At 44.7% G+C, this 17,414-nt stretch overlaps 1 protein-coding gene across 3 annotated transcripts in view; it reads right to left on the reverse strand.

Annotated features, from left to right (window-relative positions):
- The window catches only part of PIEZO1 (piezo type mechanosensitive ion channel component 1), a 92,082-nt gene that overhangs the window by 33,417 nt on the left and 41,251 nt on the right, over positions 1-17,414 (reverse strand). For all 3 annotated transcript variants that reach the window (XM_042438378.1, XM_042438380.1, XM_042438379.1), the window contains exons 4-16: positions 16,333-16,375; positions 15,123-15,288; positions 9,557-9,728; positions 8,864-9,077; positions 6,765-6,936; positions 5,987-6,073; positions 5,043-5,127; positions 4,521-4,624; positions 3,230-3,490; positions 2,976-3,081; positions 2,061-2,239; positions 995-1,143; positions 201-380 (exon numbers count right to left, since the gene is read on the reverse strand). In XM_042438378.1, the coding sequence (XP_042294312.1) occupies positions 201-380; positions 995-1,143; positions 2,061-2,239; positions 2,976-3,081; positions 3,230-3,490; positions 4,521-4,624; positions 5,043-5,127; positions 5,987-6,073; positions 6,765-6,936; positions 8,864-9,077; positions 9,557-9,728; positions 15,123-15,288; positions 16,333-16,375 (1,918 nt within the window). The remainder of the gene's footprint in view (positions 1-200; positions 381-994; positions 1,144-2,060; positions 2,240-2,975; positions 3,082-3,229; positions 3,491-4,520; positions 4,625-5,042; positions 5,128-5,986; positions 6,074-6,764; positions 6,937-8,863; positions 9,078-9,556; positions 9,729-15,122; positions 15,289-16,332; positions 16,376-17,414) is intronic.

Consider the following 17,414-nt stretch of genomic DNA (forward strand, 5'->3'; position numbering starts at 1 on the left):
ATCATCATCATCATCATCATCATCATCATCATCATCATCATCATCATCATCATCATCATCTTTTCCTTCTCTTTGTCTCCATTTCTGCTATCCCCATCATCATCATGACTATTATCAACTTTATGTATATTCCCAAACCCAGACTTATAAATTAAATCAAGTCTCAGCTAGGATTTGAAAGATGGGAATGTGGAACCTACCCTATTGCACGTGGGCCATGCCGTCCCGGTGCAAGGACATGCTCCAAATCTGTGATGCGCATGAAGGGGCGGTGGAAGTAATGCAGTTGCAGGATACAAGCCAGGAGGAAGAAGCCTGGGATGAAGATGCTGGAGAAGAGCTCTGAGACGCTGAATTGCTCCAGACCCAGGTCACCCAACCTGGATGCAATGGCAGAGAAAGAGAGGACAAAAAGGAAAATGTCAGAGGAGATGAGTGGGAGAGTTAAAGACGTTTGCTAAACCAGTGAACAGAGGTACCCAAATGTTCAAGGTAGTGGTGTAAGTCTCCTATTATGAGGGAAAGCTACAGTGTTTGGGGGCTTACTGTATATACTCATGTATAAGTCTAGAAATTTTAGTCATAAAATTGACCCCAAAAAACTGAGTCAACTTATCCACGGGTCAATGCAAGTACTGTACTTTAACTCTTATAAAAAGGGAACTATCCCTTGGTGAAAGGCAAAAATATAATCTGCCCTTAAAGCACTGCTCTCTCATCCATCCATCCTTTTGTTGGAGCACAAACAGTTGTGCCTGCTGGAATTTTGTTACGCTCTTTGGTATCATTTTCCTTTGCTTCATCCTATAGATCCTTTGTCGCATGCCCCTAAGTTTTACCCTCGACTTATACATGGGTCATATCAAAATCTATCATTTTAGCCCCAAAACCAGACCTGGATTTATACATGAGGTCGACTTATAGTCAAGTATATACGGTATATCACATATATCGCTGTGCTGCCGGGGGTACAAAGGGGTTCATAAGCACTCACTGCTCATCCGTCAGTCCGGTGAAGTTCCTCCAGTACATGGGGAAGTCCTCAAACTGGAAGGTGTAAACAGCAATGAGCACCAACATAGTGTAGGCTACCACTAGCCACCAGAAGGCCTTCAAGAGTTTCCTCCAGAGACTATAATACACCTGCAGAGGAAGGTGAAGAGCATAGAAATGTTAGGGTTAGGAAAAGTAGACTGGGTCACAGCACACATTTGAGAACATCTCACCCTCCACCAGTTTAGCCTATCCCTCCAACTCCATACTTTGAAATTACACTGTGTTCCTTTGGTGGAGTAGCCTAAATACTGTGTAGAGATTGTGTTTGATTGCAGAAGCTAAACAAGGTGAGGCCTGGTTAGTACTTGGATGGGAGACCGCCAAGGAAGAGCAGGTGATGTAGACTGTATTGCAGAGGAAGGAACTGACAAAACCACCTCTGAGTATTCCTTGCCTAAGAAAAGCTTCTGAAATTCATAAGGATGTCCTAACTTTTTAGCAGTACAGATCGGGTCTCCCTGACCCAGAATTTCAAAATCCAAAATACTTTTTTTTTTAAAGCAAAACTTTTTTGAGGGTTTCTTCCAGAGATACTGAGATGGTTGAGATACCTTTGCTTTCTGATGGTTCAATGTGCACAGATTTTTTTTAATGCATAAAATGCTTTAAAATATTCAGGTTATATATATGGCGCATATGAAACATAAATGAAATTTGTGTTTAGGCTTAGCTTCCCACCTCCAAGATGTATATGCAAGTAGTCCAAAATCCAAACCATGTCTGATCCCAAGCATTTCAAGTAAGGGAGACTCAATCTGTACTTTGACTTGTAGTCTCATATCAGGAGAAAGACAGAAGAGAAATTAATAAAGGCCAAGGAAACTCAGAGTGCCAGCCTGGGACCCCACAAGGACCAGATCTGACCGCAGGAGTTGAGGTTCCTCAGCCCGGTTCCTTGGCTCTCATGCTAACCCTTTCCAGCTCTGTTTTGTCTATGCCTTGAACTCGCCTCTCGCTGCTCTTTGCTCTGTTTGCACCCATCTATCACAGTCTTGCATTCTCACCTGGAATAGGGTGAGGCTCAGCAAGAAGAGGAACATGTAGACGATTTTGTAGACCACCAAGCGGCCAGCAAAGGTGACCACAATGAACATGCCAGCGCAAACCAAGATCCAGAACTTTGCATAGAAGCCCATCACATACGCCCCCAGGATCTTCAGCACGTCCCGCTTGTGTCCAGGACCTAAGAGGAAGAAGGGAGGAACATTGACTCAGCATCTAGGATGCTCTGACAGAAATGATGGTTATTCACATCCTCGCCCCGCATGGCTGCGCACCAAACCACGGAAGACCAGTTAGACAAAACTGGGGGCTGTTGCAAAGAAAACATCCACATCTAACTAGCAAGGATTGTATGCAAAGGGATTCTTGTGGCATCATGAGACTGAGCAAAAGAAGCTGGTAGCATAAGCTTTCTTAGTCTTGGTCCACTTCCTTGCATGTATCTGAAGAAGTACAAAAGGTTATGCTACAACTTCTTTCACTCAGTCTCAAAGGTGCTACAAGATCCTTTTGCATACTGATTTTTCCAGACCAACGTGGCTACGTCTCTGAATTCTAGCAAAGATCGTGTGCAGAAATATGAACTTTTTACAAGCCCATATGTGGGACGGCAGAAATAAAATCACAGCTAATGAGATTACTGGAACAAAATGGATCCCCATTGGATCACTCAACTGCAAGATGATCAGCTAACAGTCATCTAGGGGAGGTTTCATGGAAAGGAAGGAACACGATTCATTTCTCAAGAGCCAAACAAAGCTCAAGGCAGAGCTGAGAAGTTACTTTGCTGGAGAATCATTCCTCAGTGAGTGTGGTCAGACTGTGGCCTTGTTAGTTGGGGGATTCTGAGAGCTGGAGTAAAAAAAAATAACTTTCCCAGATGTTCAAACCATAGGTCTTGGGGCCCCAGTTCTCACCTGAGTCCGCAACGGTCACCTCCATCAATGGAGGTGCCTCCTTCTTCAGCAGCTTCTCCTTCACAAATTGCCGCACCAGGAGCCAGAAGGTCAAGGTGTAAAGCAGCTGCAAGAAAACATAATAATGATGATAATAATAATAATAATAATAGCAAAGATGGAGGGACAAGTGTATTGGGGAAAAGGCAGAAAGAAAAGAGGATGGACAGATACAGACGCAGAAGGAGGATGCAGTGACCCTATGGTCAACTTACCTTGGCCCCCAAATACAGGCAGGGATACGGGGGTCGCACCAGCCCCAGCTGTTCCAGGGGCATGAAGCCCACCCTGGTGGGCAACTCTGGCTCCAGGTCCATGCCCCAAACATATTGCAGGCTGCAGAGGGCGACGCCATAGAGAAGGATGAAGGGCGAGCAGAGCATGGCAAAGTGGTGCCTGTTCCTCACAATCCAAATGAGGCAGGCCCACAGCAACAGGACGAAGGTCAGCCAGCTGTGGTAGGTGATGCTCCACACCTGAAAGGCACACCACAAGGAGGGATTGGCACCAGACGCTGCATTTACACCAGCGCACATAGCACCATATATGGCTTCTACATTTTCATATGTCTTCAGTGCGCAGCAACAAAAGGGCTGGCATTAGCATGATGACATTAAAAGGTCAAAGAACTTGAACACAGTCAAGCCTCCCTTATCTAGAATTTAAAAATCCGAATTACTCCAAAAACCAAAGCTTTGTTCATGGGTGGCTGAGATAGTGACACCTTTGCTTTCCGATGGTTCAATGTACACAGTCTCTTGTTTCGTGCACAAAATTATTAAAAGCATTTAAATGTTATGAAACCCTTGAGTCAGTCTGCAGTTATTACTTGTCTCTTTTGAGTGAAGCAGGAGAAAACCAACAATTGAGAATGCACTTGATACTGAAGGAAAATTGGTTACTGGTACTTATTTTCGTCTTTCTTTTAATGGTTGTCTACATTTATCATTATAATAGTAAATGGAGAGAGATACTTCACAAATAGAATGAAATTCATAAATTCATTCATAAATTTGAATGAAATTTCATTCAAATGTTTATGACGTATATAAATTACTATGAAGTAGTGAATAATTACAATCCAAATGTTATCAGATAAAAATGTAATGTCTTATACAGTTTGAACCTTTATCTGTACCCAAAAAAAGTCTCAATGAAAGTAGGAAAAATTATTGGAAACATTGTACAAAAATAACTTTTTGCTATGTATATATGAAACATACTGGTAAATTAATTTTGTATTTAGGCTTGGGTCCAAGAGATTGCATTATGTACCTATATGTAAATACAGGTATTCCAAAATAAAAATGTTAAAAATCCAAAACATTTCTGGCCCCAAACATTTCAGATAAGGGAAACTCAACCTTAATGTCAACACTTTAATGTTAAACTACTGGATGGCATGGCTGCATGCCTTCAAGTCATTTCAAATGTATGGCAACCCAAGGCCAGCGCATGATGGGATTTTACCCTCCTTATATCCCAGCATGTTTTCTTGTCTCTTACCATCATGGCAATGAGGGCGCAGACGTAACTCTGGTTCATGATGACATGGCCGAGCGAATGCAGCAGATGTAGCTTCTCCTTCCGGTGCTTCTGTTTCTTTCTGGCTACAGATAGAATAGGAAAGATTTTCAGAACCCAGGACTCATTTCAGGACTCATTGCAGCAAAAATGGCTGGATTGGGCAGTGGTTAGGGCAGGGCTAGGGGAAGTGTCCCTTTGCTGTCATGTGCCTTCAAGTCATTTCTGCTTATGGTGACCCTATGGCTCATGGCACTTTCTTTTTTGGCTACAATGATCCCCCAAATCCCTGCCAGTATAAGCTGCCTTTATATTGAGTTCGACCCTTGTTTCATCCAGTCTAGTCTGATTTTGGAAGCGATGCAGGGGTAGGGACGGTTAGCCCTTGGGCGGAGAACCGCAAGGAGGGAATAGCCGACATTTCCAAGTAGAGCTAGAGAAGACTCGTGGAGAGCAGCACTGAGATGGATGGACCAATGACCTGACCCAGCGTCATGTCTTTACCCGGCGGCTCAGACTCCTGAAGCACATGGACTGTGCAGTTCTCGGCCTCAGCACCAGAAGCCTCTGTTTCGCAAATCAACATGGGCTGAAGGAAAATAAAATGGAAATGAAAAACAAGTCAAGGGAGGAGGCAAAGTGATACCTGCAGAAGCAGCAAATGAAATCTCAAAAACTCAGCAGGTACGTTCCTACGTAGTCTAAATACTGTGGGTACTACATGCGGGGAGTGATATTTTGGGACTGTAATACAACAAACTTCCTTGGAGGTCTTTAAACAGAGGCTGGATAGCCTTCTGTCAGGGATGCTTTGATTGAGAGTTCCTGCATAGCAAGGAGTTGGACTGGATGGCCCTTGAAGTCTCTTCCAACGCTACAATTCTATGATTCTAACTTAGGCTGTTAGAGCAGATGGGGGTCATATTTGAATGCTCCATTAGGTTTCAAAAAGCCTTCCGTGCATCTAAAAAAAAAAGACTACCTCCTCTATCTGTAAGGAACTTGTTCATGTGAATGCTGGCATCCTCATCCACGCCAGGCCGCCTCAAGCCCCTCTCCATCCCTCTACCTGGCCTAATAATAATAATAATAATAATAATAATAATAATAATAATAATAATTTCTACCTGCCTTTCCAACAAGATTAGGGCGGCTTACATCAATAAAATCCATACAATACAATAGAACAAAATCCCACAATCCCCTTCCCTCCTTAGCCCAAATCAACAACAATAAGTATAAACATAACTATAATAAAATACAATTAAGATCATTAAAATGAGTACTAAGACAAGAAATAGGACAGTCAATGGGACAGTCCATAGGATTAGCCTCTTCTTTCCTACCTTCTGACCTGGATTGCAAGCAGGAGGCTTAGCAACCAAAGCAAAAGGGGGGGAAATCCCATGTCTGCCACCATGATCCATCCATAGGGCAAAGCCTCTCACCTTTGCATCTTCGGCCATGCCATCTCGCTCCAGGGACCAGTTCTCCAGCTCCAGCAGTTCAGATGTGGAGCTTTCAGTGTCTCTTCGCTTTAAGAATAAAACAAAATAAAATACTGGGGTTACTGGGAAGAAACCTGTTGCCAAAACTGTGATTTTGCAAATCAAAGTGGGGAATACTGGGGGACCACAAACTCATTTCCCCCATCCCAAAACAGAAGAGTTCTTCCAGCCAGTTTCCCTGTTAACACACTGGAAAATCAGCAGCAAAACTGGAAGAGAATATATGAGACCAGCTTCCCTCCTGAGGTGCATTCTCCAGATCATCTCTAGGAAATGCAACCATTGGACATTGTGTCAAGGCAATATGGGTGTCGCAGTCCAGCACATCTGGAGGGGATGCAGCTGGAGAAGGCTGCCCTGTTCATGCGGCTCTTACAGGGACAGCTATCAAAAGTAACTTTTAAAAGTAACTGTCATGTCTAGAGGTTGTTGCTTGTTGTTAGTTGCCCATGAGTCAATCTTAACTCATGGGGACATCTCCAAGACTGTCTGTTTTCTAATGCTCTGCTTAGGTCCTTCAAACTCATGCCTATAATCCCACATCCAACCACAGTCGAACCATCAGAACACCTATGAAAAACCATGGGACTTATCTGGATCCAACCAGATAACCATAAGTTAATTACTAACCATCAACTGCCTCTTTGTAACACCACAAAAATCTGCCACCTGAGGCCATGGCCTCACTCTATCCAATGGGAGGACTGGCTTGGCTCACCTGTGCATAAGTGTGGGACCGGCGGAGCTTTACCAGAGTAGCCAAAACATAATAGAGGAGAAGCAATATCCCGGGGTTCACATAGACGGGCCAAGGGAGGCTGAGGTTGAGGAGAAGCGCATTGGGCTTGCTGCACCCCACATGCAGGATGATGGGTTTCATACCAAACAACCTAGAAGGCAAGGGTTGTGTTTATCTCCATTTTTGGACTCTCACCAATTCATTTACGTTTCATATACTTCTTATACACCTAAGCTGGAGGTAATTTTTATTCAACATTTTTAATAATTTTGCACATGAAACAAAGTTCGCGTACACTGAACCATCTGGAAGCAAAGGTATCGCTATCTCAAGACACCCATGAACAACTTTTCAGATTTTGGATAAAGGATACTCAACTTGTGGCATACAGTGAGAATACAGTGGGCCCTCCACATTTGCTGGGGCAAAGAGCATGGGACCCCTGTGAAAGTGGAATAATAATAATAATAATAATAATAATAATAATAATAATAATAATAATAATAGGAGGAGCTTTTTTTACTAGAGAGTACCTTTCTGGGAATCTCTAGGTCCTCCCGGAGAACTTATGGTCAGCATCTGTCAGAAGTTGATCATAGAAATATGCTGGAAGACCTATAAGTGCCTAGAGAAGTGTTTTGTCTAATACTCTTTAGGTCATCCAACCCACCTTTATGGTCCTTCAAGCAAAGTTAAGCTGGAGGACCTAGAGATTCCTAAAGAGAACAAATCTGCAAATCTTTTTCAAATCTGCAAATAAACAAATTCAAAAGTCAAAGCCGCAAAGTGGAAGGCTGACTGTATAAGTTTCGAATGGAAAGGCATTGTTGTTGCTTTATTTTCTTATTGTGTAGATCAGAAAGGTCTTTTTATTGCTTTTCTGATAATGTTCTTTCTCTCTGTGTGTGTAGTTTTACAAAAAATAAGAGGAGGGACGGGAAACTTGTTAGCGAAAGGACTTTCCCACGGGAACGCTTACAAAGTTCACAGAAAAGAGAGCGCACCTGTCAGTCGTCTTGCAGATAGACATAAGGAAGGGCCAGGGAGGTTCAAAGTGACCAAGAGGAACTCTTTGATTCCCACCTACTATGCAAAGAAAAACGTTTCTTTTCTGTTTGTATAGGTGCCCAGCTTAGAGCCATTCTCCATTCTCCATCAGATGGAGTCAAGCCCTGAGCATTGTCCACTCCGAGGTTAAGAAGAATCATGGCTCGGAAGAGTTGTTATTTGGACCATTCCCAGCATCTCGCTTTGGCTGGGGGAGTCTGAACAATTACATCTTCTGCGTTTGGGGAAGAATTGTGTCTGGGAAGGAGAAACTGACTGATTTGAGACACTAGAAAGCAGGGAAAAAATAGTCAAAAATATTCTAAAAACGGTCAAACAGGTGCATCTATCTAGAGTAGTGAAAAACCCAGATAGGAAGAATCCTGGGCGGCTGCAAATTTTCAGTTTCGGACTTGTTCTACACAAAATTTGCACATGGTTGTACAGTATTAAATATAAAAAAGGATTTTTCCGCACAGAACTCCCAAGTGCAAAGTTTGTGCAGAGTAAGGGGCTCAACAGACTGTCCCTTTGGAGCAACCTGCAGCCAGCTCTTTCCTCACCGGATTGGGGCTGCAGCAATTACATGGTGCGGCCACAATCTGGCCTTTCCGTGGTGCAAAAAGAAGCCACAAAAAGTGGATCCTTTTTGCGCCATGGAGAGGGCGCCCTAGCCATGGTGGTGGCGGCTTTTCAGCACTTCTTTGGCACAATGCATTTAAATGCTGCACCAACAGAGCGCCGTGACACCCCCCACCAAATGGGCAGGCGCGCAATGTGACATTGGTGTGGGGGCGGCCAGCGTGCATATGCCACACACACACCGTCGCCATATAACACCAGTCTGTAGAACCTCTAAGTCCCAAACTCTGAATAGTCTTCAAAAACGCTACAGTTTACAAAGACTTTCTCACAGCAGGAAGAAAATTGCTACAAGATCTCATTGTTTCCTTTGAGAAACAAAGACTTAAATCCTGGGATATAACATATATTCCACCAGCCCACAGCCATGATGACCGGTCCTTGCTTACCGTGCCCAGATGCCAGCAGATGGAAGGACTTTCTGCATGAAGGGGGTTTGGTAGCCATAGAGGCAAATGAGGTGGCCCCCAGCAAAGACGTCGATCATGATGCACAAGGTGTTGAAGGCCAGGTGGCTGACGGGGAAATGGCATGCCCACCATGTGCAAAGTCCCACAAAGAGTAAGTAGTACACGCTGGAGAAGGCGGAGGGCAAGGTGATCCCTAGAACAGGGAAAAGGAGGTTACTCTCGGAGAAGTCTATGCAACGGCAGCGCTGGTTTAAAAATGGAGAGGGTATCACTCACATTTGCCAGTCACAGGTCCAAAACACACTGCTGAAATAATCCATTCTGAGACCACTTTAAGTACCCTGGCTCAATGCTAGAAAATGCTAGGAACTGTAGTTTTGTGAGACATTTAGCCTTCTCTGTCAGAGAGCTCTGGGAATCGATCCAAGGAGGAGGCGTTTTTGGAAAGATGTAACCACTGACCAGCATGGATTTGGACTCTGGAGACCAGGGTTCAATTCCCACTCAGCCATGAAACCTATTGGGTGCCTTTAGGCAAGTCACATACTCAAGCTCAGGCAATGGCAAACCTCCTCTGAACAAATCTTTCAAAGAAAACCCCATGATGGGTTTGCCTTAATCGGAAATGACTTGAAGGCATACAACTTTCTTTCTGCGTCTCTTGGAACCTACCTGCTAGTGCCAACAACACAACGGCCAAGATCTTTCCCATTGCCATCAAGAGCCAATGCGCAGTCACCTGGAGCCGGGTCGATAGCCGAGCCTGCCGCCTCGGAGAGACTTCAGCAGACACATCTGTAGTTTCTTGGGGCTTGGATTGCTCCTCATCTACAGCTGCTTCTTCCTGAAGGAAAGAAGAAAATGATGAAGGATCACATCCCAGATACATGAACCTACAACATAATTTCCTTACAACATCTCCCAAGCAAGGCACTCGCCTGATGTATTGGGACTGCAAATCCCATAACCCTAGCCAGCATCTGCAGTCCAACACATCTGGCCCAGAACCGCCCAGTCAGCAGTTGTTGATATTTATATATAGTTGTAGTTTGACACATCTGGAGGGCACCACAGATGGGTGAGACTCCTTTAGACTCATAGTGGTTCTCATTTTGGTCCTCCTGATGCTTGGGACTTTAAATCCCAGAATTCCTGAGCGCTGCCATATTGGCTGGGACTTCTGGGAGTCAAAGTCCAAAAACCTCCAGGGGACCAGAATTCGAGAACCGTTGCTCCAGAGCAGCTTTGTGCTTCTTGGTTTGAGCACAGGGTTATGACACTGGAGATCAGGGTTCGATTTCCTGCTTGGCCACAGAAAACCCGCTGGGTCTCTCAGTCCCAGAAAACCCATGATAGGTTCACCTTAGGGTTTCCGTAAGTCAGAAATCACTTGAAGGCACACAACAACTGCAATAACAATTCACTGTACTCAATCCTGGCCCTTTGATACCACTTTCACTGCCATGGGATTTCACTGGGACTTGTAGTTTTGGAAGGTATGTTCCACAAACTAAAAATCCCCAAATTCCCTAGAATGGAGCCATGGCATTTTTTAAGTGGGGTCCCAATGCTAGAATAATGTAGCATGGAAGAGATCTTTGGTGTCCAAAGGTTATTGGAATCCCTGACCATTGTCCAAAAACACCTGGAGGACCAAAAAGGTTGGCAATCAAAGGGCTGTAAAGCCTATGGGACAAAGGGAGAAAAGGGTTTGTCACTTTCTGGTAGGAGTTAATCCTAATACAATGGCAAGGGCAAACATCCACTTTGGAAAGCAAAGAGGCTTCAGGAACCATGAATAATGGAGAGGCTGATCCAGGCGCTGGGAAATTAAATCCTCTGTCTTTGTGGAGCCTGGCCAGGGCTGCATCTACCCAGTGCTTTGAAAGAACAAAAACTGGAAATGCACTACATGCTGAATTCTCGAGCCTGAATGACGGCATGCCAAGTCATCAAATCTGGATCCCTTTGATTATTTTGCAGAAGTTTGTTTCGCAGCTTTGGAAAGATTAACTTGATGGGACAAAGGCCACTGAGAGCCACAGCTGAGCTTTGGTGTAAGACTTTGGAGACTAGGGTTCGAGTTTCCGCTCAGCCACTGAAACCCACTGGGCAACCTAGGGCAAGTCACACTCTCTCGGCCTCGGAGGAAGCCAATGGCAAAGAAAATCCCATGATGGGTTGGTTTTAGGGTTGCTACAAATTGGATTGACAACAACAAAGCACATCCCAGAAACTCATGCTCTACCCGCTAGTTACCAAAAATGCTGTACAAACCTTTCACTTTATCCTATAAGACTGAGCATCAGAGCATGGTTTCTGTGGACTACACATCCCAAAATGTCTCATCTTAACAAGGCCTTGAGGGGGATTCTGGGATTCAGAGTCCAACAAAGCATCACCAGGAGCTGGCCCACCCACAGCCATGTGTAAACCTTGAAGGTCTAGGAACGTGGGGTTTTTTGCCATTGTTATATACCTTCAAGTCGACTTTGATTTATGGCAACCCTCTCCTGGAATGTTCTTAGCAAGATCTTCAGAGGATGTTTGCCACTGTGTCCCTCTGAGGCTGAGAGAATGTGACTTGTCCAAAGTCACCCAAGTGGGTTTCATTGCCAAGCGGAGAATCGAACCCTGGTCTTCAGAGCTCCAGTCCAGTGCTCAAGCCACTATGCCATGCTGGCATAATAATAGTTATGTGTCTTCAAGTCATTTCTGACTTATGGCAACTCTAAGGCAACTTTCTCTTGTATTTGCAAGTTTCTAATCATGAAGAGTATATTTATTTTCATTTTCAATATTTCCTGAATGGTTACAAGGCCAGAGAGAGCCAGAAAGGAAAGAAGAGAAGAAATCCAAACAGCTGAAGAGGAGCAGAGACCTGGGAATTCAATCCCCCTGTCCATCTTTTCCAGGGCAACAGTGCCAGGGAAAATAAATATATCTTCTCCCAGGGATCGCTTTCACTCTCTCCATCGCAGGGCTTTCTTGGCAAGATTTGTTCAGAGGGGGTTTGCCTTTGCCTTCCTCTGAGGCTGAGAGAGTGTGGCACCAAGCGGGTTTCAATGAGCAAGCAGGGATTCGAACCCTAGTCTCCAGAGTCCCATGCTCAAACCACTATATCCCACTGTCTCTTTTTTCTTATTTTTTTTAAATAAAAACTCATTATTTCCACATTTATATGCCAACAGAAACATGAGATGCAGATTATCCCAAAGAGAGCTAAATTCTCCTTGCACCCCAAACTTGAGGGCAAGCTATTTGTATGACCTACAATGCCCAGTATCCTCTCCTAGATAGCTAAGCTGGTTAAAGGATGCCGGGAGTTATAGCACCCCTCCCTTCCCAAAGTAATTTATCCAAACACCGAGGTCATTCCAGATTCCTCCCCAAATCTCAGGATCCTCAACACCAGGATGTTTAAAACTCATTTTCTCCTTTCCTGTCCAGGTTTATGTTGGCAATGCAAGATACCCAGGGGCATGGTGGGATGAGAAAGATGCCCAGCAGTTTGTGAGTGTTCAGGATGGGACATAGAGTCCTTCTTCCCCAGCTATGCCAGCGCTTTTGATTCCTGATTCTTCCAGCACCTGGCTGGGTGATTTCATTCCCCTACATTGGAAAGCCTTTTTTTGCAAAAGCCTGTTTTTCTTGGCTGCCCAGCCTGGGTTCGCAATGCAGCCACTGCCTGCCCAAGCAATTTTCCAGCCTGGCGTGGCTTTCACAGCAAAGGTATGTGTCTCCACCTCGTCCTCCCATCATGGCCAAACTTTGGCTCTGGGATCCGAGGCCAGCCCAGATATCAACAGCAATGAAAATGTGCAAAGCAGAGCCTTCTCCGACCGCGGCTGCCTGCAGGGACTCCTGTGGCAAAGGCAGCGTGACCTCAGAGTTTCCACATTTAGCTCGCCAATGTGCAGGTCCATGTGCAAAGCAAAGGGAGAAAGAAATCTGGGGCAGAAAAAATCCTGGTTTCTTTCTGCAAACAGGTAAAGCCCTTTCTGTCTCCAGAGGCTTTTGGGGATGGACTGTCCAAGTCCCGTCCCACTAAAATCAATGTACCAGACTTTCTATTTCTTAGGACCACATCACACTAAGAGGAATCCCACTAAGAAATTGGAAGTTTATCACATGACGTTTCCATGAACCTGAAATAACACGAAAACAAAACGAACATTAAGGGGATAAAAGCGACACCTTTTTCACTTTCAGGAAGTTCCAAAAGTAAAAAGGTGTAGCTTTTGTCCCCTTTATGTTCACCTTGTTTTTACGTATAGTTTAATTCATGCTTGCTGCTTAGTTTTGACAATAAACATCTTTGGGCTGGATCTATAGTCATTGAATAAATGTTTACTCAGTTTTAACTACTGAACAACAGAAATGTACTCTGTACATGCTCAGATGCAGATGTCCCTTCAGACACTCCCTAACACAGGGGCAAGATGCTGGCTTTCAAGAACATCATCCTGTCTTCCAACACCATAAATTACTCCATGTTTGCTCCACATTTCATGCCAGACTGATCCACAGTACTCCCCCGGAAGAGAGCAAGTGCCAGGCTGAGCATGGCAAAATGCAAAAGGGTTTGGTGTCCACCAGTTCGACGCTTTCACACCATACAATTGAACCATACACACATGCCTCTGGCTTGGAGAAGGAAGGGATGTTCCCTGGCTTCATGCGGAACCAAGTGCACAGCAAGGCGGGTGACGGTTTCTCCTCCTCTGCAGCATCATCTCCCACCCGCCTTGCGCACAATATCACCTCTGTTTAAGGCTCTGGTGTTTTGTTAGGGAGTTTCCACAGCAACTCAGGACCAGCCAAAGTTGCTCATCTACTTGGGCAAATGCGGGGGAAACCTCCTTCAGAGGCTGGCGGTGAGTCACCCAGACCAAGGTGCCAGGAAAGTGTCTTTCTCTTCCCGGACCCAACCCTTCTGGAGCTACTTCTGGAGGGGAAAAGGAGGAGGAAAAGGGAAAGTAGAGGAACTTGCCAAGCAGGGGAGAGGGAGAAAGAGGCTATCCACACCTTCGGCAAGGAAAGTGAGAAAGGCAGGGGTTGGCAGAGTGTTGTTGTGTGCCACCAAGCCATTTTTGATTTAAGGCGACCCTAATCATAGGGATTTCTTGGCAGATTTCTTTGGAGGGGGTTTGACATCGCCATCATCCTCTGAGGCTGAGAGAGTGCGACTTGCCCAGGGTCACCCAGTGATTTTATTGTTTCATGAATTATAGGTTGTTAGTTGGAAGGAGGGATAACAGGTTCTGTATTGCTGTATTTTAGAGTATTTTACTTCTCTCTGTTGCATTTTACTGTTTTATTGGTATATTTTGCTGTACTGCAAGCTGCCTCGACCCAGCTGGAGAGGTGGGATACAAATAAAATTTCTCTTCTCTTCTATTCTATCTCTCTCATGTGCGTCTGTATGGGTATATGCATGCAGACGTATGTATGAGTGAGCATGTTTCTATGTATGCACAGGTATATGTTTGTATATGTGTATGTCTGCACAGACTCATGCATGCGCGCGCGCGCACACACACACACACACACACACATATATATGGCTCCAAAATGTCCCCCAAAACCCTCTAAGGGGAATGTATGGCATTTCCACCATGTTTGGAGCCCCCCTCGATAACCTCTGCTCACATTCTATTGTTAATAAAAAGGGGGAGCCATCCAGACTTTCCCCCAAAAACTGGGACTCAAGGCAGCTTGCAAAAATTAAAACAAATACCATTGCAAACATACATAGATGCAAAAGGAAAAACATACATAAAGGTATTGATCAAAGGCAATTAAACCAGCTATTAATTAAGGCAGTTTAAAAACAAAGACACACCAAGAAGGTCCTGTCCTGTGTCGCTATCAGATATATTTGTGAAGGTGATTTGACTGAGCACCACTCCTCTATTCAGTTTCACTCTACTAAGTGAGGTTCAAACATGACTAAGGCCAAAGTTCCAGAACCCATCTGAACATCTGGATCTGTATGAGGACCATGAGGCTAAAAGGGGGTGAGAATTGCACACCTAAACGGCTGAACATCTGGATCTGTATGAGGACCATGAGGCTAAAAGGGGGTGAGAATTGCACGCCGAAATGGCTGGGGAACAAATGTGAGGATTTTTCAGATTTGCACGTTGGAAGAAGCTGCTTTAGCAAATGGAAGACACTCGAAGCAAGATGGAGCAACACTGGACTTGATTCAAGCAATATGTAAACCAACTCTCACTTGTTCTTGTAGTTGGTGGGACATGGACCGTCTGCTACTCCTGGTTGCCAGTTTATCCGTTGGCGTCAGGCGGCTGCAAACACCGAGGCAGATGGCAGAGACCAGTAGGATGCCAATGTCGGGGGCCACCAGGCGCACTGAGTTGGGGATGTCGTTCAGGTCCAGCCTGGAAATTAGAGGGTAAGGAGATGGTAAGAGAGTGCAGAAGCCCCCTCCCAATGTACATGGTGGCAAAGCTAGACTCCTTTTGCAGATGAAAGTGAAAACTGCTTTCCAAACTCCCCAGCCAGGGATGGGGCTGGATCTTGCCCACATCTGCATGATACCATCGTTTGGCATGATCCCAACTTTCTGGACTTGCCCCTGCCCTCAATTTAAAGGGATGAAATGCCTTATGCTGCTGCTACACTGCAGAAATAATACAGTTTGACACCACTTTCCATGGCTACATCCTATGGAATCCTAAGATTTATAGTTTTACAAGGTCTTTACCCTTCACTGCCCATGAGTGTTGGTGCCTTGCTGTTGTTGCTGTGTGCCTTCAAATCATTTTTGAGTTGTGGCGAACCTATCATGAGGTTTTCTTGGCAAGGTTTGTTCACAGGAGGTTTGCCCTTGCCTTCCTGTGAGGCTGAGAGTGTGTAACTTATCTGAAGTCATCACCAAACCACAAATCCCAGGATGCCATAGGATGGAGCCATGGCAATTAAAGTGGTGTCAAATTGTATTAATTCCACAGTGCAGATGCAGCCTAAATTATGGACAGTAAGAACCTGAAGCAAAAACTGGTTGGCATTTTGGCCAGCCCACCACTGGGATTACGAGGTCTTCCCTGGGGTTGATGGGTTGAAAGAGGTTCACCATCTTTGCTTAAAAGGGCTACAGCCCCAGCATTTTCTATTTCAGATGGCATTCCCCGACCAAAGTCCAGTGGGCCTCCCTTCCTCTTCTGTGGCAAAGAGGACTGGCTAACGGGGGTTTTATTCTGTTTTATTTTGCTGCTGTGTAATTGTTTTAACCTGAATGTATATGTTGTGTTTTATTGATATTTGCTGTGAACCGCCCTGATCTATGGAAGGGCGGTATAAAAATAAAAATTTTATTTATTTATTTATTTATTATTTATTTATTTTCAGCTGCCTAGAAAACCAGTTTCAGGCTCTGAATTTCCCCCCTCCACCCCTTTGCATCCCAATCAGCCCTTCCTTACCTTGTGACCCCGATGTGCTGGGCGAGGGTTTCCCATGTGCTGCCTAGAAGTGGGAAGAAACCAAAGTTAGTGGCTCATGATTCCTGTCTTGTAAAAAGTTGTAAATCCACTCTGGATTTTAGTCTGAAAAGTAAAGATGCTATTCAAGATGCTCAACCCATTTGGGGGATAGCGATGAGCTCCTTGGTCGGCATCTTTGAAGTCCATGCCCCTTTATTAGGCAGAAAATATTGAATTTCTCAAAATTTTCTCTCTATTGTTACATCTGGAAAAACTTATAGGTTCTATATAGGTTTTCTGCCTAAGAAAGGGGCAGCTAGTGTCACCCAGGACAGGAGCAGCTTGGATTTCAAGATAAGTTACTTTTCTGTTGCTAATGGAGTGGAAGTTTGACTACCTATCTTATACTATTCTTTGCCCTCAGTCCTTGCATGGCCAAGAAGGGGTGTATCAACTTTGAAAGCTTGCATGATGTATTTTGTGCATTTCAGTGGGCCAATAAATGTATCACTCTTTTATGGATTTAGGATCTAACAATAAATGATGGAGGTAAAGATTATGAAGATGCAAATCCAGGCTGGCCAGTCAGCCAAGAAGCAGGTTTCCCTCTCTCCTCTGGTTTAAAGTTCTGGAAGGCAGTGAATGCAACCTGGGCTCTTCCCTGTTTCTATTTGTAGGGGAAGTCAGTTAAGCTGTTCTCCTTATCAGGTCTGGGGAATCCAAGGTGGAAGCAAGCCAAAAAAACGGGGCCAGCACCAGCAGAAGAAGCGCAGGGCGATGACAGTTCAGACGCAGCTGTTATGGGGGGCAGATGGGTCAAGTGGTGTTGATGTCCGCCAGAGCCAAGCCTTGCCTCTTTCAAGAGCATCCATCTCACCAGCCTCTGAAGCACATTGGGACAGAGCTTCCAATGGACAGTGAAAATGTATCAGGAACTCTGGCATTTGCTGCTGCATAAGTGGAGTAACCCTTATCCAAAAATCCAAAATATCCCCTTGTCTTCCCCTGAGGCTGAGAAAGTGCGAGTTTCATAGTTGAGAAGGAATCAAACCCTGGTCTCCAGAGTCATAGTTCAACATTTA

This window comes from Sceloporus undulatus, chromosome 8 (assembly GCF_019175285.1).
Source record: "Sceloporus undulatus isolate JIND9_A2432 ecotype Alabama chromosome 8, SceUnd_v1.1, whole genome shotgun sequence".
In the NCBI taxonomy this organism is placed as follows: domain Eukaryota; kingdom Metazoa; phylum Chordata; class Lepidosauria; order Squamata; family Phrynosomatidae; genus Sceloporus; species Sceloporus undulatus.